Genomic DNA, 22,393 nt, shown 5'->3' on the forward strand with positions numbered 1-22,393 from the left:
CTTGCGTAACTGGATTGCCCACGAAAGATGTGGGTTTGATTCTGCGAGCTTCCTCATCGTTGGGATATATTTGTTCGTTCCAAACCAATCCATTTGAAGAAGCTACATAGTAGTAGTAGTCGTGATTGGGATAGGGTTGCAAAGGGATGTGATAAGTATAGAAGAGCTTATGTGAGGCAGAGAGGAAAGAAGAGTAGTGGCGCGGAAGAGAAGATATTTGAAGAAGAAGGGGAGGGAAAAAACGGTTACATCTGACGTGGAAAAGGAGGAACCGAAGAAGTAAAGACACTGGAGGAGTCAGAGTCTTTACTTTATCATCTGAGTATAAATACATTTGAAGCTTTTACATTTCCTTTATGCTTGATTTGGTTGTTATTCTGTTGACGATATGAGTCACGGATCGATCGCTATGAGATCGTGAGGACTTCTATAATCAAGTACTTATTTCATTCAAATACAAAGAGAGATTCATTGCGAGAGAGAGAGAGTTACAGAGTTAGATACATCATAAATCTATCATTGGTGCGGCGATACTGGTTCAGAACTCAACGCGGTGGTTACGATGTCTTCGGCGACGAAATCCAACTATTCCGATGCTTCTGTGGAAGCACCGACGAAGGTTCAAGGTCAGATACAGTTCCTGATGTCGATGTGCGAGAAACTATCGGAGGATGCGGAGGAGAAGGATAGGAGATTTGATTCACTGACGAAGCGTGTGGACTCGTTTGATTCGAAGCTGTCGTCGATCGATTCGAAGCTCGATACGAAGTTCGATTCTCTTATCAAGGCGTTAGGGAAGCAACCGGTGCGCGAATCTTTTCCGATCGGATCTCCGAGGGGAGAACAGATGTTTTCCTCTTCACGTTCTCAGGTACGGAACTCTCATCGGGAACAGATTCGGGAAAATTCTTCGCTAGGTTATCGGAACGAGCAATTAAATCTAGATAATCGGGAGAATATGCTTAAGAAGATTGAGATGCCTACTTGTGAGGGTGTTCGGGTGGCCGAATGGATGGTAGATGTGGAGTATTTCTTTGAGCTAGGCCGTTATGATGAAGAGTCGAGACTAGATCTGGTACCGTTGTGTTTGAGAGGAGCTCTAAAGAAGTGGTATGCATGGGTGATGAAGAGAGGAGGATTTATGGATTGGAGAGATTTCAAACAGAGGATGTATGTACGGTTTTCGGAGTCGATTGATGATGAACCTACTACCAGGTTTTTCTCAATCAGGCAAACAGGATCTGTAGCAGAGTATGTGTCAGAGTTTGAAGATCTGTCAGCTCAGGTTACAGGATTACCGGACCATCACATGGAACGAGTCTTTTATATTGGTTTGAACAAAGAGATGAAGGAAGTGATCCGTATGAAGGAGCCTCAAGGGCTTTCTAACTTCATAGCTGCGGTATTGAAGATGGAGTCAAGCACGTTCTGTAAGGTGTTGAGTGATTCATCTCAAACGGATAAAGGTCAAACCAAATCAGGGACTCACAACAATACGAGAGGTGGAAATTATTCTAACAACAACTATCAGAAAACAATCAGCTTGGATCCTAAACCCTAGAAAGAAAATGCTCCTCCAACACGACCATTTCAACGACCTCGACAGAGACATTCTGATGCAGAGTTGGACGCAATGAGAAGGCAAGGTCTTTGTTTTAAATGTGGAGATAAATGGTCTAAGGCGCATGAAGCTGTGTGTCCTAAGAAGGAGTTTCGTGTGTTAACAGTGCTGAACGGTTTTGAGGTGGAATTGGTTGATGATATGGAAGATGACAGGTTGGTGGAGTTTAAAGCATCCACGTCTGAGCTCAGGACACTATCTCTTAACGCTTACTTGGGAATTGAGTCTCCAAAGACAACCAAGTTAAGGGGAAGAGTGGGTAATACAGAAGTGATAGTGATGTTAGACAGTGGAGCATCTCACAACTTCATCTCACCAGAAGTTGCGAAGAAGCTACGATTGGAGATGTCTGAAGATAATGGCTTAGATGTGCTGCTGGGAAATGGAGTGATGGTGAAGGGGTCTGGAGTGTGTGTAGCCGTGTCGTTTCAACTATGTTCTACGAAGTTCACAGCTGATTTCATTTCACTCGAGTTGGGATCAGTGGATGTAATTTTGGGAATCCAATGGCTTGAAACGTTGGGCGTCTGTGAGGTAGACTGGAAGGAACAGAGGTTATCTTTTGTTTGTGAAGGAGAGCGAGTGACATTGTGGGGAGATAGAAGTTTACATTGCCCAAGATTGTCACTCAAGTCATTGACACGACAAGGTTCAGATGGTGCTAGTTTGAATGTATCGAGTGTCACTAAAACAGTGACGACACCTATTCAGCCAGTTATGCCTGCGGCGATAACTAATCTGTTACAAGGATGGACTGAGGTGTTTGAGGTTCCTAAAGGCTTACCACCGGTTCGAGGAAGGGAGCATGCGATTATTTTAACACCGGGAGTTGAGACAGTGTCGGTTAGGCCTTACCGATATCCGCATGCTACGAAGATAATCATGGAGAAAATGGTAGCAGAGATGTTGGCATCGGGGATAATAAGAGAGAGTAGCAGTCCATTCTCCAGTCCGGTTCTGTTAGTCAAGAAGAAGGACAACACACATCGGTTCTGCGTCGATTACAGAGCATTGAACCGTGTTACAGTTCCAGAAAGTTTCCTATTCCGGTGATAGATCAGCTACTAGATGAGTTACATGGAGCTTCTGTATTTTCAAAACTTGATTTACGCTCTGGCTATCATCAGATACGGATGAGGGAAGAAGATATTCACAAAACGGCTTTCAGAACAGTGGAGGGGCATTATGAGTTCTTGGTCATGCCCTTTGGGTTGACTAATGCACCAGCCACTTTTCAGGGACTCATGAATCAAGTGTTCAAACCGTTTCTCAGGAAGTTCGTTTTAGTGTTTTTTGACGATATATTGGTTTACAGCCAATCAATGGAGGACCACGTTGAGCACCTTCGTTTGGTTTTGCAAGTGTTCAAGGAGCAAGGGCTGTTTGCAAACCAGAAGAAATGTGTATTTGGTATGGCTCAAGTGGAGTACTTGGGTCATATTATTTCGGCTCAAGGGGTAGCGACTGATAAAACAAAAACAGAAGCAATGAGATTATGGCCGACTCCTGTAACTATTAAGCAGCTCAGAGGCTTCCTTGGACTAACAGGATATTACCGTAAGTTCGTGAAAGACTATGGTAGTATTGCTAGACCTCTAACTATACTGTTGAGGAAGGATCAGTTTGATTGGAATCAAGAAGCTAATGTGGCGTTTGATGAGCTTAAAGTAGCGATGGTAACAGCTCCAGTCTTGGCGCTTCCATCCTTTGAGAAACAATTTGTGATTGAGTCGGATGCCTCAGGTTTTGGAGTGGGAGCGGTGTTGATGCAGGACAAGAAACTGATTGCATATTTTAGCCATGCTTTAACACCGAGGGAACAGCTCAAACCGGCGTATGAAAGAGAACTCATGGCAGTGGTGATGGCAGTTCACAAATGGAAACACTACCTTTTAGGAAGGAAGTTCGTGGTACATACAGATCAGAGAAGCTTGAAGTTCTTACTTGAGCAGAAGGAAGTAAACATGGAATATCAGAAATGGTTGGTCAAGCTTCTGGGATTTGATTTCGAAATTGTGTACAAACCAGGTTGTGAGAACAAGGCAGCTGATGGGTTGTCTCGGTGCTTGGAATCTTCGGTTCAGTTAGCAAGCTCACAGTTGTTGGCTTTGGTAATTCCTTCCGTATTGCAGTTGCAGGATGTGTATAAGGAGATTGAGACTGATGAAGCTTTGCAGAAGTTATTGAAGTTGTGTGAGAAAGGGAAGATGGATAACCCAAATTATCGAGTTGTAGAAGGCAGAGTATGGTATAAACGAAGGTTGATGATACCTAAGAAGTCGAAATTCATTCCGGTGATATTGAGAGAGTGTCATGATAGCAAGATTGGAGGTCATTCTGGTGTGCTGAAAACACTGAAGAGGGTTCAACAATCTTTTTATTGGGAAGGCATTTATAAGAGGATTCAGCAGTACGTGTCAGAGTGTTCAGTTTGTCAAACACATAAGAACTCCACCTTGTCTCCTGCTGGACTTCTGCAACCATTGCCAGTTCCAGATAGAGTGTGGGATGATATCACGATGGATTTCATCGAAGGGCTACCAATGTCACAGGGGTTTAACGTGATTCTTGTAGTGGTTGATCGGCTTAGTAAGTATAGCCACTTCCTACCGCTTAAGCATCCGTTTTCTACTGTCGACGTGGCTCAGAAGTTCATAGAAGGGGTGGTGCGTTTACATGGGTTTCCCAGGAGCATTGTGTCTGATAGAGACAGGATTTTCTTGAGTTCGTTTTGGAAGGAAACTTTTCGTTTGGCAGAGACGCAGTTGAAGTATAGTACGGCGTTTCATCCTCAAACGAATGGGCAATCTGAGGTTCTGAACCGGTGCTTAGAGACTTACTTGCGATGTTTTGTTTCTCAACATCCGCGTACGTGGTTTCGTTTCTTGAATTGGGCTGAGCTTTGGTACAATACGTCATACCATACATCTTTGAAGATGTCGCCATTTCAAGCTGTTTATGGACGGGAACCACCTACCTTGGTTCGCTTTGAAGACGGTTCGACTAAGAATTTTGAATTGGAGGTAGCGTTGAAGGAAAGAGACGAGATGTTGGGACACATTAAGTCCAATTTGTTACGGGCTCAAGAGTTGATGAAGAAGTCGGCGGATCTTCATCGTCGTGATGTAGAGTTTACGGTGGGGACGAAGGTGTATTTGAAGTTGAAGCCGTATAGACAACAGTCGGTATCTCGGAGGGTGTGTCAGAAGTTAGCTGCGAAGTTCTTTGGACCGTTTGAGATTGTGGCTCGCGTTGGTAAGGCAGCTTATAAACTGGCTTTGCCAGAGTCATCAAAGATCCATCCCGTGTTCCATATATCTCAACTTAAGGCAGTGGTAGGATCAGGAGTTGAAGTCAATCCTCTGCCTCCGGTGAGTGTTGAAGAGCTGAGTGACGAGTTACAGCCAGTGGAGGTTTTAGCGAAGCGTTATGATCAGAAGGGAGAGTTGGAGTTGTTGATCCAGTGGAGTGATGCACCATCATATGAGAATACTTGGATGTCGTTTGATGAGTTTGTGAAGCAGTTTCCATACTATAAGCTTGAGGACAAGCTTGGTTTTAAAGGAGGGAGTATTGATAAGTATAGAAGAGCTTATGTGAGGCAGAGAGGAAAGAAGAGTAGTGGCGCGGAAGAGAAGATATTTGAAGAAGAAGGGGAGGGAAAAATGATTACATCTGACATGGAAAAGGAGGAACCGAAGAAGTAAAGACACTGGAGGAGTCAGAGTCTTTACTTTATCATCTGAGTATAAATACATTTGAAGCTTTTACATTTCCTTTATGCTTGATTTGGTTGTTATTCTGTTGACGATATGAGTCATGGATCGATCGCTATGAGATCGTGAGGACTTCTATAATCAAGTACTTATTTCATTCAAATACAAAGAGAGATTCATTGCGAGAGAGAGAGTTACAGAGTTAGATACATCATAAATCTATCAGGATGATACAAGAGGCTGGAGATTTGGGAATATCCCATCTCTTGCATCCATGGAAGCCTATAGCTTCTGTGATTGGACTCTGATACTTCCTCGGGAACATTAGAGACCAGGAGGAGGAAGATGAGTTTGGGTGAAGAGAGACGAAGAGGCTGCGGAAGTAGGACGATTCTATCAACGATCTCCATTGTTTGCACACCGATTTGAATCTCGCGATGCTTCTCAACGGTAATCTCGCGATGATCTGCACGGTTACTGACTCTGGGAACGATCTTCTTATTCTTATTCCTGTCTCCATTTGGGGTTTAGGGTTCCACTCGCCACTCTCAATCAGAAACTCCCTTCCTTGCGGGTTTCTGATTTTCGACACTCACATGATGGAAAAGAAATCTGGTCCAGGGTAACCGGTTTTTGTTCAAAAAAAAAAGGGTTACCGGTTACAGACAAAGTAAACCGAACGGACCAGACCCAAAATGTTAGTTAGTATTTTTTTGTTTTACTTTTGTAGTAAAAAACTCTTGCCTCTTTGGTCTTTGCATCCTAAAACTTCAATAGGCTTGTCTATTAAAAGGCTTCGATTTTATGTTCCTTCTTGAGCCCATCAGTATCCTTAACCAATATTTGGGCAATTTTCTCAAATATCATTTTTAAAAAATTTTATCACAAAAATATTACTGAAAAAATCAAATGACCAAAATAATTTCTTTTTGTTTTGAATTAATTTATAGATTTAAAATTTTGAATTCATCCCCTAAACCACACTTATTAACTCTAAATTCTAAGTCTTAAATTAGTTAACCTTAAGAATATAAATGCATATATATCTTTTAATAAAAACTTTTTGGTTATTTTTCTTCTTTAAAAACTATTTTTGTGAAAATAAACTAAAAAAAATTATCTAAAGAAATTTCTCAAAATAATAATTATTAGAGATAGGTCTTGGGAGTTCTTAGCCCATCAGTATCCTTAACCAAAATAATTATTAGAGATATGTCTTGGGTCTCCCATTCATTCCCTTGTATCTATTCAGATTCAGCTCGAATCTATTCTGAGTTTTAAAAATTTTAAAATAAAGATTTCATATCCATTCATACTCATTTAAATATATATTTTTTCTAATTTGTATACTTTAAGTTTTTGAAAATCTAAAAAATATATTATTATATAAATTTGAATAAAATATGCCATAATATCTAAATTAACTTAAAATATAAATTTATTTGGCTTGAATATTTAGATAGAGAATCAATAGATATTTTTTTAAAAAATAGTGTTTTGAATATTGTTTATTATTTTAGATATTTATTTTTTTATTATTTATATACATATTTGTAAGTATTTTGGTCGACCTAAAAATATCTTATATATATTTTAAGATACTTTATATATTAAATTTTAAAATAATTAATATATTTAAATATATAAATTTGATTCAGATATATTTGGGTATCCCAAATATTTCAGTTCAGATAGTTTTCGGTCCTGTAAATACTAAATATTTGTATCTGTTTAAATATTTAATTAATTTCAGTTAGGTTTGGTACTATTATTTTGGCACTGATTCGGTTCTTTGGATTCATGTTTTTTGTCCACTCTTTGTAATTATGTTAAAAGACCACATGGTTTTGAACCTAGAGATGGTAAAAACCAAAACCTGATTAAATTATCACAATAGTAATTAATCATTTCAACTGTACTTAGCTCAACTGCATTATACAAATCCAAATGAAAGAGTTGTTACAGCTCGTTTTCATTAGATATCTATCTTATTAAAATTCAAGTACAAAATGAGATTGTTTGGAGACTTGAATAACACTATAAAAAGATTTGGAGTATTTGGCTATTGGTTTAAAAGTGGTTTACGATATTTGCTAAAATTTGGATTGTTTGGGTATCGTTCTAAATTAAAAAGTGATTACAGGAAATTGCTCAAATAATCTTTCTTTCCACGTAAATATCATATGCAACCTAACAAATCGAAAATTACTCTCTTTGTATCAGTTCTTTCTTCCCACGTAAAAGGCATAACCCAATTAAATATGCTTTTTTCAAAAAAAAAAAAAAATTAAATATGCTTTCCCATAATTCAACCAATTATGTCGCATGATATTTAGAAAAAAATCTAATACTAATTACCACATATTACGATCCCATATCCATTTTCCTCGATAAAATTTTCTACCAAGATATTCTTAAAACAATTGAATCTAATTTGAATAGTAGTCTTACAGAAATTTGAGATTATTAAAAGGATGTACACATTGAGATTATTTCGAAATTTGAATAGTAGTCTTACTAAAATTTGTTTAGAAATATGGATAGCAATTTAAAAAAAAAATTGAAAACATGAATAGCAATATAAAAAAATTGTTGAAAACATAGATAGCAATATATAAAAAAAAACTAATGGCTTATGTTGATAATAAAAATTGGAAGCTCATTATATTATAAAAACTATCTATTTGGACCAACTTTAAAATATACGAAAATAGACTAATCTAATTACCTAAAAAAGTTCTACAATAATCATAAAATAAAATTTAAACTTTATATATATATTCCAAATCAAAGTAATAATTTAAGTTGATTTATATCAAAAATTGATTTAAAATATACATATACTCAAAAAGTTTTACTAAAATATTTTCCAATAACCATTATTAAAATAGTGTCTTCAATATATATAAGAAAAATACAATTAAAAGCCCAATTTCATATACCAACATAAATAATGGATTTTATATTTCACATTAGATTTTTAAAATATTATGTATTATTATTTATATGATGGTACATATAAAATACTATTAATTATATGATTATTTATATGATGGTATTTATAAAATACGATTAATTATACAATGACATATATATGATATATAATAGTGACTAGGGGTGGATTTTCGGGTATCCATTCGGGTTTGGTCCGGATCTGTTTGGGTTTTAAGTTTTCGAGATCAAAGATTTCAGCCCTATTCAGATATTTCTAAATTTCGGTTTGAATTATATTTGCATCTTTGGGGGTTCGGGTTATGATAAATTATCTAAATTATTTTTTTTAAAAATTCATTATATGCTTTAAATTTTTCAAAATATAAACAAAATAATATATAACAAATAAATTTGAATAACATACCTAAACTTGATATATAAATTGGTTTGATTTAAATCTTTTGATAGAGAATCAATAAATTGTCTACCAAAATATTCTTAAAACAATTGAATATAACTTTTCTAATTATGTACCATATATTGTGCACGCAATTTTAACAAAATCTTAGATCTAAAAGCATATATTACTGTATGTTTTTAAACATGAATATCATTACAAAACAATATAATGTTGTTTGGAAACATATATAGCAGTATATTAAGGAAAAAAAGTAATGGACTTATGTTATTAATAAAAATTGAAAGTCCATTATATTGAAAAACTATCTATTTGAAACATCTATAAAATATACAAAAATAGAGTAATCTAATTACCTAAAAACATTTTTGTCTAAAATAATCATAAAATAAAATTTAAACTTTATATACATATTTCATATCAAAATCTATACTATTAAAGCATATGACAATTTATGAATCTACCCCTGAAATTTCTAAGTAATTATAAAAATTGCATGTACCTTTTTCTCAGCATTATTTGCAACCAATCAAAAGTCATTATTTTGCAACTACATTAAATAGTATTTAATATAATTCAGTTCTTATCTTTTTTGAAAATTTTGTTTCCTAAATGTTTGCACCATATATTTCCAAAAAATCTTTCACATTATTAATTATTTGAAAGCATTTATTAAATGAAACTTCAAAATAAAATCAAGTTGAAATAAAAAATAATTAAATCAACAAAATCATAATACGGATCTGAATTATCTCAAGTCCTTAAAAATAGTTTCATTTAAAATAAAAACTAAATCACATAAACTAAATTTAATAAATTAAAGCAGATGACAGTTTATGAAACTGCCCCTGAAATTTTTAAGTAATTACAAAAATTGCAAGTACATTTTTCTTAGCATTATTTGCAACCAATCAAAAGTCATTATTTTGCAATTACATTAAAGAGTATTAATATAATTCAGTTCTTAGCCTTTTTGAAAATTTTCTTTCCTAAATGTTTGCATCACATCTTTCCAAAAAATCTTTCATATTATTAATTATTTGAAAGCATTTATTAAACGAAACCTCAAAATAAAATCAAGTTGTAATAACAAATAATTAAATCAACAAAATCATAACACCGGTCTGAATTATCTCAAATCCTTAAAAAATAGCTTCATTTAAAATAAAAACTAAATCACATAAACTAAATTTAATAAAATTATAGAATATGTTTTGAAACGCACAAATGAATTTTTCAATACAAGAGTGTTGAAGATATAAAATATTTTATTTAAAAAAATAAAAATAAAAATTAGTGTAAAATAAGTTTAACTTCGGTTTAAATAAATAAAATCATATTACGGGTTAGAATTATTTAGAGTCTTCTAAAATTTAATCATATTGAAAATAACAAAAATAAATCATATAAGTAAATTTAAGATAAATTTCATAAAAAGTTAAAATATATAATTTATCAAAAATCATAATTTTTATTACGTAAAATAATTTTCCAACAAAAAATATAACCCCCCCCCTTTTTTAAGGGCGGGTCAAAATCTAGTTTTATGTTAAGGCACATCATAGTTGGCCTATCCTGTAACAGGTTCAACTTGATACAGAATCTTCAACTCAAGATATCATTTTTGAAAGGACAAGCAACTAGGAATGTTATGTTAGCATGTAGATGTTCTTGCCGCACGTTTTAGAATCGTTACAATCATCACCTCGAACTGGAGGTTAGGTTAAAGCATCTACGGTGAGATCAGACCACCCCTTAACAATATGACTTTGCGGACCAGAGGCGTCCATTGTTATTGATAAAGTTGAGTATGACAAGAGAGAGAAATCCATGATAAATATATTGCATAGCTAATGTTTCACTGCAAGTTAATTTAGAGAGCAACTAAGTCATCACAAAAGAGCAGATAATACATAGTTTGATGATTATAAACCAGACAACAGAACACACATACACCAAGAGGGGATGTCAATTTGGGGGACGGGGCACCGGATCCATCCACTGTGGGAGCACAAATTGTGATAATGTAAGAACCCCAGTACCACGTGTGGATGGATCCATATACTTCTTAGAATCGTACTTGTTTACGCGCCAGCAACCTTCACCATCACTCCAAGTCTCCGTTTCCTGATGAAGAGTAAACTCTAGTGTCCTCAGATTACCAGATACCAAGCAACCGTGTTGTCGACTCCATAGATAGACGAAATCAATATCAAACGGGTTCATTCCCAAAGGAAAACAATCGACATCAAAGCCAACAGAGACCATGTCGATCTCCTCTCTCGTCAACTGCCACCACTCCCCATTTGAGTCGTTACTCTTGAGCTTCCAAACCTTCAATCTCCGACACAGTACTTCAACGTAGATAACATCTTCACACGAAGTAGTCAAGCATCTCCTAGGACTAGGGTATTTTATATCCGGGACAGGGAGAGGTATAACCCCGCACTCATCATCATCGTCTTGAGCATAAAAGTCATAAGATACAAGGACCCCTGGGCCAGTAGGATCATCAAGTCTCTTCTCCCACATATAAAGCATCCCGTTGAAGTTCAAGGGCCTGTAAAAACCGCTGTGTTGGAGAGGAAAAGGGGAGCGAAGCCGCTTGAAAGTCCATGTCCCTGTCTCAGAAGAATACACATAAACTCCCCATTCATATTTTCTCTCTATAGGCTCAGTAAACTTGTGAGAAGTCCTAACCATCTTGAAGCTTGAAACGACACCATTCACAACGTGGGTTACCAAACTAAAGGGAATGTGATAAGCTTAGCTTATCCAAGAAGAAAAGAGGGGAGATTAGAAGAAAGGGGAGAGGATAGAAGAAAGGATAAGAAGATAAGATTTGTTTTAATGATCAATTTTGATGACCATAATGTTTACAACTTCGATACTTAAATACTGAATGTAACTCATAAAACGACAACGTCTCTCTTATTCATTATTGATTACTCTAGACCCTCTCACTCATCTAGAGTCTCTTCTTCACTTCAACACTTCTTCACTCTAGCCACGATTCACTCCTCTTCTCGATCTGATCCTCTTCTGTATGAATGCCATTGGGACTGCCAGCTTATCAATACCCTCCCGTAGAAGACCCAGCTTGTCCTCAAGCTGACAGTGAGGAAACTGCTCCATCAGTTGACTCAAGGGCTCCCACGAATTCTCGAACTCAGGCAGATCAGACCACTTAACCAACACTTCCACATGCTTCCCATTTGCTGACTTCCTGATCTCCAACAACTGTTCAGGTTCAGCATTCCACTCAAAGGAAGAAGAAAGGACTAAAGGGAGCTCCTGAACCCTTGTGTTCGGTTCCACTGCAAGCTTCAATTGGGACACATGAAAAACCGGGTGTATCAAACTGTGATCTGGTAACAGCAACTTGTAAGCAACCTTTCCAACTCTCTTCTCAACCTTGTAAGGCCCAAAGTACCGCGGAGCCAGCTTCTCTGCTCTGCGATATGCAACAGACTTCTGCCTGTACGGTCGTAATTTCAAATACACCCAGTCCCCCACTGCAAACTCAACATCTCTACGCTTCTTGTTTGCCGACAACTGCATCCTTGCCTGCGCAGTAGCTAGATTGTCCTTCAGCTCATGCAACAGATCATCACGACCTTTTATCATCTCTTCTACCTCTGCATTGGCCGTTGGAACATCCCCAAATCGGAGGAGCTTAGGAGGATCTCTCCCATACAAGGCCTTGAAAGGCGTAGTATTAATGGAAGAGTGATGAGAGGTGTTGTACCAGTACTCCGCCCACGGTAGCCACTGAACCCAAGAAGACGGCTTTCTCCCTGCAAAACACCTCAGATACGCCTCCAAGCAGCGATTAACCACCTCGGTCTGTCCATCAGACTGCGGATGATAAGCGGTGCTCTTGTGCAACGCCGTGCCTTGAGTTTTGAATAAAGCAGACCAAAACTGACTCAGAAACACCTTGTCTCGATCTGACACCATCGTTTCAGGAAACCCATGTAACTTCACAACTTCTCTGATGAAGATTTCAGCCACCGATTTCGCCGTGAAAGGATGCTTGAGAGGAATGAAATGCGCATACTTCGTAAGTCTGTCAACCACAACCAGTATGACATCAAATCCCTTCGAGAATGGCAAGCCTTCCACGAAATCTAGACTGATGTCTGTCCACACTTGTTGCGGGATTGGCAGAGGAGAGAGCAGTCCTGCGGGTGACAAGGTGGAGTATTTGTTCTGCTGACAAGTAGTGCAAGCCTTAATGAACTCTGCGATCTCATTACGCATTCCCTTCCACAACACTTCTCTACTCATTCGCTTAAAAGTCTTCAAAACTCCTTCATGTCCCCCCACACTGCTGTCGTGAAACTGCCTTAGAAGTGATGGAATGAAAGGGGACTTCTCCGGAATTACCACTCTGGTTCCTTTGTACAACAACCCATCCTTCACACTATAGTCAGATGTTTCGGTGGCACCTCTGTTAACCGCGTTGATGATGTCCTGCAGCACCGCATCCTGAGCTACTTGCTTAGCTAACTCCACCTTGTCAATGGTTAGTGGAGCTGTAAGCTGTAACTCCATGATCTCTTCTCTCACCGGTAGACGAGAAAGAGCATCTGCAACACGGTTATCCTTTCCAGGCCTGTACTCAATGGAATAGTTCAACCCAAGCAATTTAGAAGCCCATTTCTGCTGTTCAACTGACACAGCTCGCTGCTCCAATAGATGCTTTAAGCTCTTCTGATCTGTTCTTATGGTGAACTTGTTGCCTGTAAGGTAGTGTCGTAACTTAGTAACTGCCAGCACAATAGCAAGAAGCTCACGCTCATAGACTGACTTGACTCTCCCTTTACTCGAGAATGCCTTACTGATATAAGCTATCGGGCGGCCTTCTTGTGACAACACCGCTCCAATCCCCACTCCAGACGCATCAGTCTCTACCACGAATGGCTTGGTAAAGTTGGGTAAAGTCAACACCGGTAACTGAGTCATAGCAGTCTTTAGCTTCGAGAAGGCAAGTTGAGCCATCTCAGACCACAGGAAGGCATCCTTCTTCAGCAAATCAGTTAGAGGTCTCGCGATTCTGCCATAACTCTCAACGAACCTTCTGTAATAACCCGTCAGCCCTAAGAACCCTCTCAACGCTGTGATGTTATTAGGTTGAGGCCATTGCTTCACTGCTACTATCTTTTCAGGGTCAGCTGCTACACCTTTGCCCGATATGATGTGCCCAAGGTAAGCTATTTCAGACTGTCCAAACGCGCACTTCTTCTCATTTGCGTAGAACTGATGATCCTTCAGGAGTTGAAGGACTATTCGCAGGTGTTCTTTATGCTCCGCTTCATTCTTGCTGTAGATTAGGATGTCATCGAAGAACACCAAAACGAACCTCCTCAGATACGGCTTAAAGATACCGTTCATCACTGATTGAAATATTGCCGGCGCGTTCGTCAGCCCAAACGGCATCACCAAAAATTCGTAGTGGCCTTCATGAGTCTTAAAAGCAGTCTTGCCCACATCGTTTGCCTTCACTCGAATCTGGTGGTATCCTGATTTCAAATCCAATTTAGAGAAGATAGGTGCTCCTGCCAACTCATCTAGCAATTCCTCTATGACTGGAATCGGGTAACGATCAGGTATCGTGCACTTGTTCACCGCTCTATAGTCCACGCAGAATCTCATTCCTCCATCCTTCTTTTTGACTAGCAGAACCGGGCTCGAGAACGGGCTGATGCTAGGTCGTATGATTCCTGCCTGTAACATCTCCTTAACCAACTTCTCTATCTCATTCTTCTGGGTATGGGAGTATCTGTATGGCCTCACGTTAATCGGTGACGTTCCTTCTTGAAGTGTTATGGCGTGCTCCCTAGTGCGTTTAGGGGGTAATCCCTTAGGCATTTGGAAGACACCCGCATATTTCTTCAACAATGTTGCGACCGCATGGCTCGGGCTTCGGCTCGCATCCACGTTCTCACTATCAAATAGCGTCCGCAACTCCAGCAAGTAGACCAAATCCTACTTATCACACAACTTCTCCATAGCTCTCAGAGACACTTGAGCAGTCAACAACTCAGGATCACTACATATCGACACCCACTTGTCGGCCTTCTGGAACCGCAGAATGTGCAAACCCCAATTGATACGAGTCTCACCCAACTTCGCCAACCACGAGTACCCCAACACCAAATCGATACTGCCCAACTCAAACCTCAGGAACTCTTCACTGATTTGAACTCCTTGTATCTCTATTTCCACGCCTTCACACTTCCCAGACCCCGCTATCACTTCACCATTACCAACTGCTACTCCAAACCCCATAGTATCAACCACCGGTAACTTCATTTCCTCCACAAGTTTTTTGGATATGAAGTTGCAGCTAGCTCCCGAATCGATCAAAATCACCACTTCACGACCCTTCAGCAACCCTTTCATCTTCATAGTTTTCTTAGTAGTAATGCCCACCAGTGAGTTCAAGGATAGAACGTGTAACTCCTGCTCCGGTATGCCGTTCTGACCCTCAGATTTCTCTTCATCGCTCGACTCATCCTCGTCTTTCCCATCACTCTCTTCCAACTCAAGTTTTTTGAATCGCTGGAAAGCCTTACAACGATGGCCAGCGAAGAACCTCTCTCCACAGTGTCTACAAGGGTTATGAACTGCTCTTCGATTCTCACTTCCCTTGTTGTCTCTGTGAGATTCAGCGGACTTCCTTGCCGGTGTGTGGTCTCCATGTTTCACTGGGCTGGAGTTCGGCTGGTGACTCCTTTGCTGAGAGTTAAGAGCTGGTACCGAGTTAGTTCTGTGAAACGAACGAGACTGATATGCGCTACGCTCATTCTCCTGCTCCTCAATGATCTTAGCCATATCCACTATCTCGTCCATTCCCACAGGCCTCAAACGCACCACTTGCTCTCTTAAGCTTCGTTTCATCCCATGTAAAAAGATCTCTTCAAGCACATCATTGGTCACGTGAGGAACCTCAGCTGACAACTCCTCAAACTGCTCACGATACTCAGATATGCTACCCGTTTGCCTCAGCCTTAACATCTGACTCAATATAGTACCGCCCCTCGAAGGTTTGAAACGCTTCCGTATCTTCACCTTGAAATCCCTCCAATCCAACGGTTCCTCCCTGTCTTGGATCAACCTCAACCAAGTAACAGCTCCACTAATCAAACACGACATTGCAATAGGTAACATCTCTCCTTCAGCTGTTTGATTGACCGAAAAACATTTATCCATCCTGAAAATCCAGTCATCTGGGTTCTTTCCATCAAAGTCAGGAAAATCGAGCTTCTTTGGGGGTGACTCGAGTTTCTGTTGAGGTGAAAACCCTGACGAACCAGCCTTGTGGGTCACCGGTGAAATCTCGGCTGACCTTAAGGGACTCACATCTTCAGGTATGTGCAGCAGACCTTTCTCCGTACGCATCTGCAAACCCTGGCTAGGTTGAGCAGATTTTTCGGAAGATCGCTGGATCTCCACCGATCCTACCGTTTTAGCCTCCGATTTCTCCAGATTTGTGACCACAGGGGTAGGTTTCTGACTCATCGCCGCCATCATCTCGTGATGGCGCTCCTCCGCCTTACGATCGATCTCTGAAATCTTCGCTTCGTACTTCTCCGATGTTTCCTTCAACGTCTGTTCGTTCTTCTTCGACGCGTCACGCAACTCGTCGAACGCAGCTGAAAAACCCACGATCTGACTCTCCAGAGTGGAGATTCGATCAGCATGAGTCTCTTGCTTTGGTGCCATGGAAAAGCTCTGATACCAATGATAAGCTTAGCTTATCCAAGAAGAAAAGAGGGGATATTAGAAGAAAGGGGAGAGGATAGAAGAAAGGATAAGAAGATAAGATTTGTTTTAATGATCAATTTTGATGACCATAATGTTTACAACTTCGATACTTAAATACTGAATGTAACTCATAAAACGACAACGTCTCTCTTATTCATTATTGATTACTCTAGACCCTCTCACTCATCTAGAGTCTCTTCTTCACTTCAACACTTCTTCACTCTAGCCACGATTCACTCCTCTTCTCGATCTGATCCTCTTCTGTATGAATGCCATTGGGACTGCCAGCTTATCAGAATGCTAGCAGGAGGATGTGGAGACGGAGGGATCTCAACCCATTCCTGCTTAACTGGATTACCCACGAAAGATTTGGTTTCAAAATTGTTGAGGTTTACTTCAATCCAAACCAATCCGTGAGAAGAGTCTACGTAGTAATAATAGTTTAAGGTAGGAGGGAGATTGGGATACAGTTGAAAAGGGATTAAATAAGAGGCTGGGGATTTGGGAATCTCGCATCCATGGAACCCTATAGCTTCGGTGATGGGATTCTTATACTTCATTGGGAACATAAGTGACCAGGAGGAGGAGGAAGATGAGTTTCGGTGGAGAGAGACGAAGAGGCTGCGGAAGTAAGACGATTCTATCAACGATCTCCACTCTTTGCACACCGATTTGAATCTCGCAATGCTCCTCAAAGGTAGTCTCGCGATGATCTCCACCACCATTGACTCTGGGATTGATTTCCTTCTTATTCCCCTCGCCATTGGGATTTTGCTGCTCACTCGCGTCGCGTCTAGGGGTTTAGGGTTCGCCACTCACAACAACTGATGGAAATTAAATAAATGCCCAGGATACAGGCTGTAACCGAACCGAAATATTCGGTTTAGATCCAATTGGATCTGGGTTTGGTTTGGCTCGGCAACTAGCAACCAACTCGAACAAAACCAAAACTTTTGATATTAGTCTGATTTGCAAAAATTTACTGGATTGGTTTTGTTTTTTCCCCCACTAAATTAACTGAATAAACCAAAATATACAATAATTATGGTCTAATTTAAAATTCATATCGTCGACAAAATCAAACAATCCGAGATTTTAACTGAACCAAACTAAAATACAGTTCGGTTCAATTTGATGACAGTTTACAGAATTATTATAAAAAATCCAAAAACTAAAAGAACGAAATCTCTCATAAGAAGTTTATTGGGCTTTAAGTTAGCCCATTAACATTGTACGAATAATATAATCGGTTTAGGTGTGAACCGGGCGGGCTTTTTCCACACCACACGCCTTGCAAAATCATTTCCTTTTCTTCTTTCTCCAGCAAGCTTGCTTCCAAGGGAAGAAGAGAGAGAGAGAGACTATGGATGAAGGCGAATCCTCGACCAACAGTCCGTCGCGTCCATGGGAATCATACAACACCGTCTTCACCAACGCCAAAGCCGGTTTGTTTCCATATATTATGCTTCTTTCTTCCTTTTTACTCTCTTCTGATTCTAGAATCACTCCACAAAATTTCGAAAATTGAATTTGAAAAAAATTGTATCTTTACTTATTGGATGATGTTGGGAGTAAAGTTTCTCAAGTCGTCAATGTGAATTTGTTAGGAATGGAGGGAGTTGACAAGGAGAAAGTGCAGAGGATTGTGTATGAGATGAGTAAAGGATCCAAGTATTTTCAAAACGAGGAGCGTAAAGAAGCTCTTATGAAACAGAAGATCGAGCATATGCGTGAGAGGTGTGCTAAGCTCTCTGCCTCTGATTTATCTAATTACCAGAAGGTATGTGTCACCATCATATCTGAGTTAAAGGTTTATGCTTTATGGATGTGAAGCAATGCAGCTTCTTCTTTTTTTTCATTCGAAGGTGGTTGATAGAAGGATCTTAGAGCTTGAAGCTACACGAGACCTGTCTAGAGTATGGCTGCATGTTGATATGGATGCCTTTTATGCTGCTGTTGAAACTTTGAGCAATCCTTCCCTCAAGGGGAAACCCATGGCTGTTGGTGGCTTGTCCATGATCTCCACTGCTAATTATGAGGTACGCTGCTGTGGTTTTCAACTGGTCCTTAACAACTTTGTAATCATTGTTTAAACTTTCTACTGTCTCTCTTAGGCAAGGAAGTTTGGTGTCCGTGCAGCTATGCCTGGCTTCATTGCTCGTAAACTGTGTCCAGATTTGATATTTGTTCCCGTAGATTTCCCCAAGTATACTCACTACAGTGATTTAACAAGAAAAGGTTTGCTCTTCACCTTCCAGATATGTGTAGCTTTAAGCTTGCCGTTCTCTGTTTCTATGCCCTGACTTGCATATATGTGCTTCGTTTAGTTTTTAGGAACTATGATCCTAACTTCATTGCTGGGAGCTTGGATGAAGCCTACCTTGACATAACTGAGGTTTGTCGAGAGAGAGGTCTTTCGGGCGGAGAAGTAAGTCTGAGATCCGGATTTGTATTCTTTTGTAATATTTGTATCTGTTTCGTTTACACTACTAACTGATAAGTTTTCCACTGCCACTGTACTATGCCCATCTCTTCACTTTGGGCAGATTGCAGAGGAGCTTAGATCTTCTGTTCATTCCGAGACTGGAGGACTGACATGCAGTGCTGGAGTCGCGGCAAACCGCTTGCTCGCCAAGGTTCTCCTTATATGTGCATAACATTATATTTATCACCCAAGTCCATCTCTTTCACTGGTTCTATATGTCACATGTGTCGGTGTGGTCTGTAGTAGTGTCGTCTGAAATCTGTTTTCTATATCTACTTCTGCCATATTACAGGTTTGCTCAGACATAAACAAGCCCAATGGACAGTTTGTTCTACAAAATGATCGATCAACTGTGATGACATTCATCTCTTCCCTTCCTATAAGAAAGGTATGTGATCCAATTATTTCGAAGCTCATTCAATTTGCTGCATAAAGTGCAATTAATGATAAGTTTACGTAGGGTGGGTTGTATATTCAGTAGAAACTAAGTATAGATGCCACACAGAACTTGAAAATTTCTAGCATTGTTTATGATGGCTGGAGTTGGTTCTTTATGAGTTGTCAAAACTATATGCGTACTTTTCTGAAATGCAAGTTGGAATTTGTTTAACAGATAGGAGGAATCGGTAAGGTTACCGAGCATATTCTGAAGGATGCCTTAGGGATTAAAACATGTGAGGACATGGTGCTGAAGGGATCTCTTCTCTACGCTCTCTTTACTCAGTCTTCTGCAGGTAGCAGTATCTCCTGCTTTCTTGTTGGACTGTTGCTTACTAGTGAAGTATTTTGCTGTTTATTTTTGGACATTTTCTTGTAGACTTTTTTCTCGCTGTTGGGCTGGGGCTTGGGAAAACAGACACTCCTGAGGTTAGGTCTCGTAAAAGTATTAGCAGTGAGAGGACATTTGCTGCGACAGGAGATGAAAGATTGCTAAATTCAAAGTTAGGTAAGTATTTTGCGCATTTGTATTGTTTTCTTTCATATGAGACCTGTAACTTGATAATCAAAGGCGCAATGGATCCACAAAAGCTTAGTTCAGTGAAGAAGGATTGTGTGTGTTTAACATCAACCTGGCCGCATAATTGCCACTGAATTGTTGTCTGTGGTTTCCAGCTGAAATTGCAGAAATGCTATCTCATGACATGAAAAAGGAGGGTCTAATGGCAAGAACACTAACACTTAAACTGAAAACTGCCTCCTTTGAGGTGCTCTTCCAAATTGTGTAGTTATTTCTCTGCTTTGAAATACATCTTTGTGCTGAAAGTGTGACAATTTGCAATCATCAGATTAGGAGCAGAGCTGTTAGCCTGCAGAGGTACACATGTTCAAGCGAGGATATTCTAAAGCATGCTACAAAGCTGTTGAAGGCAGAACTTCCTGTTTCTATAAGGCTGATAGGTGCGTCCTTTAATGTTCTTAGTTCTTCTGTCTTTAGAAACGTCAAGACAGTTTACACTATCCTTGGTACTAAAAATTCATTTATACAGGGCTGCGAATGTCTCAGTTCAGTGAAGAAATCCGCCATTCTGATCCTTCACAGGGAACTATTACCAAGTTCATCGTTCAAAAGGATTCATCAAGGCAAAATCTGGATGACAATGACTCATTTGACTTAGATGCTAGTAAAAATTGTTTAAGTAACAATGAGAGGTTGAGTTTATCCTATACTTCTCATGACACAAGCTATGATCAACTGAAAGATGTTGTCGAATATGAAGAACAATCAGTAACCCAAAATCAAGAATGTAAGAAAGAGGAAAAAAGGCCGCAAGTATTGGAAGGAGATGATCTGCTCAGGAAACACAAGGAGTCCAAATCAGATACAAGTGCAGAAAAGACCGAAGCAGTTTCAATATTTCCGCAGATGGAGCCATTATTATGGGTTGATGGGTACAAATGCAACTTGTGTGGAATCGAGCTACCTCCATCTTTTGTTGAAGAACGGCAAGAACACTCCGATTTCCATCTCGCCCAGAGACTTCAAAATGAAGAATCTGGCCCTAGTTCTTCCACAACACCTACTTCAAAACGAAGGTCAGCTAACAGTAACAAACCTCTTGAGCCTACTCTATTTTTTTTTTCATCTCACAAGTCTCTGCTTCTCACTGAACATAACTTGTTAGGATTCTCGGAAAGGAAAAGGCAAATTCCAAGACAAAGAAGCAGAAACCAAATCAAAAGGATGATAGCAAACACATTCCCATACACACATTCTTCACAAAGAGCAATCAAAACTCGTAAGCCATGTTCATAGTTAACCTTTCCTTATTACTAGGCAATGTGAGAGGACTTCACAGTTTTGTGAAGTTGCCACCTTTAGAGATGTTTGATCCACTGGGTGGATGCCACCTGTCATCTGTATCTTCACTCATTATATTATCTTTAACATATTTCAGGAACGACGGAACCCAGAAGAAATGAAGATGGCTCTGCCCCCACCGAGACTCAATCTCTCACCGTCCAGTTCCCTCGGCGAATCAAGATCCTTACCGTCCATGCCTGACATCCTGACGTCATCAAAAGCTCGAAATCTTGACTTAAAGATCCAGACTTTAGGACCGTTTTTCAGAGTGACAGGGAAGAACACAGACACTGGAGCTGAGGTAGGACGAGCAGAGGGAGTGGTTAGGCCATGGTTCGGACGAGGCTTGGTTCTGCATCTTGATACGATAAGGTTGACGAAAGAGACGATGGTTATGGATAAGTCTCTCCTTGGAGTTGGTTTATACGTAGGAGCTGTAGCTATCCGACATGGCTACGACTGTGGTTGCCGCACTGCTCAGCTTCTAGCCATCTACGACTCTGATCTCTACCATTCTAAGGTCTATGTCTCTCTCCCTCTGTTTTGGTTTTGTCATCTACAATGAAATCTTATCTCCGTTCGGTTTAGCAATATACTGAACCAAATTGGACTTGCATAAATGTGTGTCAAGCTGGTTAGGTTTTACAGAAGAATTGGGTTCGAGGAGGTGAAAGAAGTGAGTGGGTCGTCGATTGGAGACATGGCTGATATGTTGGTGTGGGGTGGAGTTGGCACTCGCATGGATGCTAATATCCATCATCTCCTTGTTAAATGGTCCAAAGTTTTCCTCAAATGAGTTTCTTAATGACTTGTGTTATATATCATGTTCATTCTTAAAACGTATCAGACCATACTATTTTTTACTAAGATCATATGTATACAGTATACTGCATCTCTATTGTTGTAGTCTATTTGACTTAGGATTCTTCTTACGTAACATAGTCTTGTACAAAACGTATTAGTAAGAACAGCAAAGCTTCTTCCTAAGAGTCTTTTAACTTTGTAACACGATGAAGTAAACGCCTCAAAGTAGTTATGTTTCTTTGGTTTTGCCTCTCATCAACTTGCTATTTTGAATTATTTGTTTCAACCACTTCTATCATGTTGCTTGTTTGGATAATCGAGGAGATAACTTGGGTCCTAC

The 22,393-nt window shown here is 39.5% G+C and overlaps 3 protein-coding genes across 4 annotated transcripts; 1 reads left to right on the forward strand and 2 right to left on the reverse strand.

The window, feature by feature from the left end:
* Positions 1–10,657: 10,657 nt before the first annotated feature.
* On the reverse strand, positions 10,658–11,392 carry LOC108837450 (F-box protein At1g49990). Its single transcript, XM_056990657.1, has one exon. It carries the CDS (start codon positions 11,390–11,392, stop codon positions 10,658–10,660), a length of 735 nt encoding a protein of 244 aa, XP_056846637.1.
* Positions 11,393–16,695: 5,303 nt separating this feature from the next.
* On the reverse strand, positions 16,696–17,226 carry LOC130497674 (F-box protein At1g49990-like). Its single transcript, XM_056990661.1, has one exon. It carries the CDS (start codon positions 17,224–17,226, stop codon positions 16,696–16,698), a length of 531 nt encoding a protein of 176 aa, XP_056846641.1.
* Positions 17,227–17,748: 522 nt separating this feature from the next.
* On the forward strand, positions 17,749–22,181 carry LOC108810881 (DNA polymerase kappa). Of its 2 annotated transcripts, none has more exons than XM_018582957.2 (15): positions 17,749–17,907; positions 18,070–18,242; positions 18,328–18,501; positions 18,577–18,700; positions 18,790–18,890; positions 19,009–19,098; positions 19,240–19,335; positions 19,561–19,681; positions 19,765–19,893; positions 20,061–20,152; positions 20,234–20,345; positions 20,435–20,981; positions 21,071–21,184; positions 21,344–21,769; positions 21,881–22,181. In XM_018582957.2, the coding sequence occupies exons 1-14, from the start codon at positions 17,826–17,828 to the stop codon at positions 21,366–21,368; spliced, it is 1,980 nt and encodes a 659-aa protein (XP_018438459.2). In that variant the 5' UTR covers positions 17,749–17,825; the 3' UTR covers positions 21,369–21,769; positions 21,881–22,181. The 2 variants fall into 2 exon arrangements, with proteins under 2 accessions (XP_018438459.2, XP_018438466.2); XM_018582964.2 differs by having other exon boundaries at positions 21,889–22,181.
* The last annotated feature ends 212 nt before the right edge of the window (positions 22,182–22,393 follow it).

Source organism: Raphanus sativus, chromosome 1 (assembly GCF_000801105.2).
Source record: "Raphanus sativus cultivar WK10039 chromosome 1, ASM80110v3, whole genome shotgun sequence".
In the NCBI taxonomy this organism is placed as follows: Eukaryota; Viridiplantae; Streptophyta; class Magnoliopsida; order Brassicales; family Brassicaceae; genus Raphanus; species Raphanus sativus.

Excerpts from the sequence above, each read along its gene's own strand:
- LOC108837450 (XM_056990657.1), bottom strand. The coding sequence starts at position 11,392 with ATGGTTAGGACTTCTCACAAGTTTACTGAGCCTATAGAGAGAAAATAT.
- LOC130497674 (XM_056990661.1), bottom strand. The coding sequence starts at position 17,226 with ATGGCGAGGGGAATAAGAAGGAAATCAATCCCAGAGTCAATGGTGGTG.
- LOC108810881 (XM_018582957.2), top strand. The coding sequence starts at position 17,826 with ATGGATGAAGGCGAATCCTCGACCAACAGTCCGTCGCGTCCATGGGAA. Across the intron at positions 18,891-19,008 it reads GAGGTCTTTCGGGCGGAGAA|ATTGCAGAGGAGCTTAGATC; the intron begins GTAAGTCTGAGA and ends CACTTTGGGCAG. Across the intron at positions 19,336-19,560 it reads CTTCCCTTCCTATAAGAAAG|ATAGGAGGAATCGGTAAGGT; the intron begins GTATGTGATCCA and ends TTTGTTTAACAG.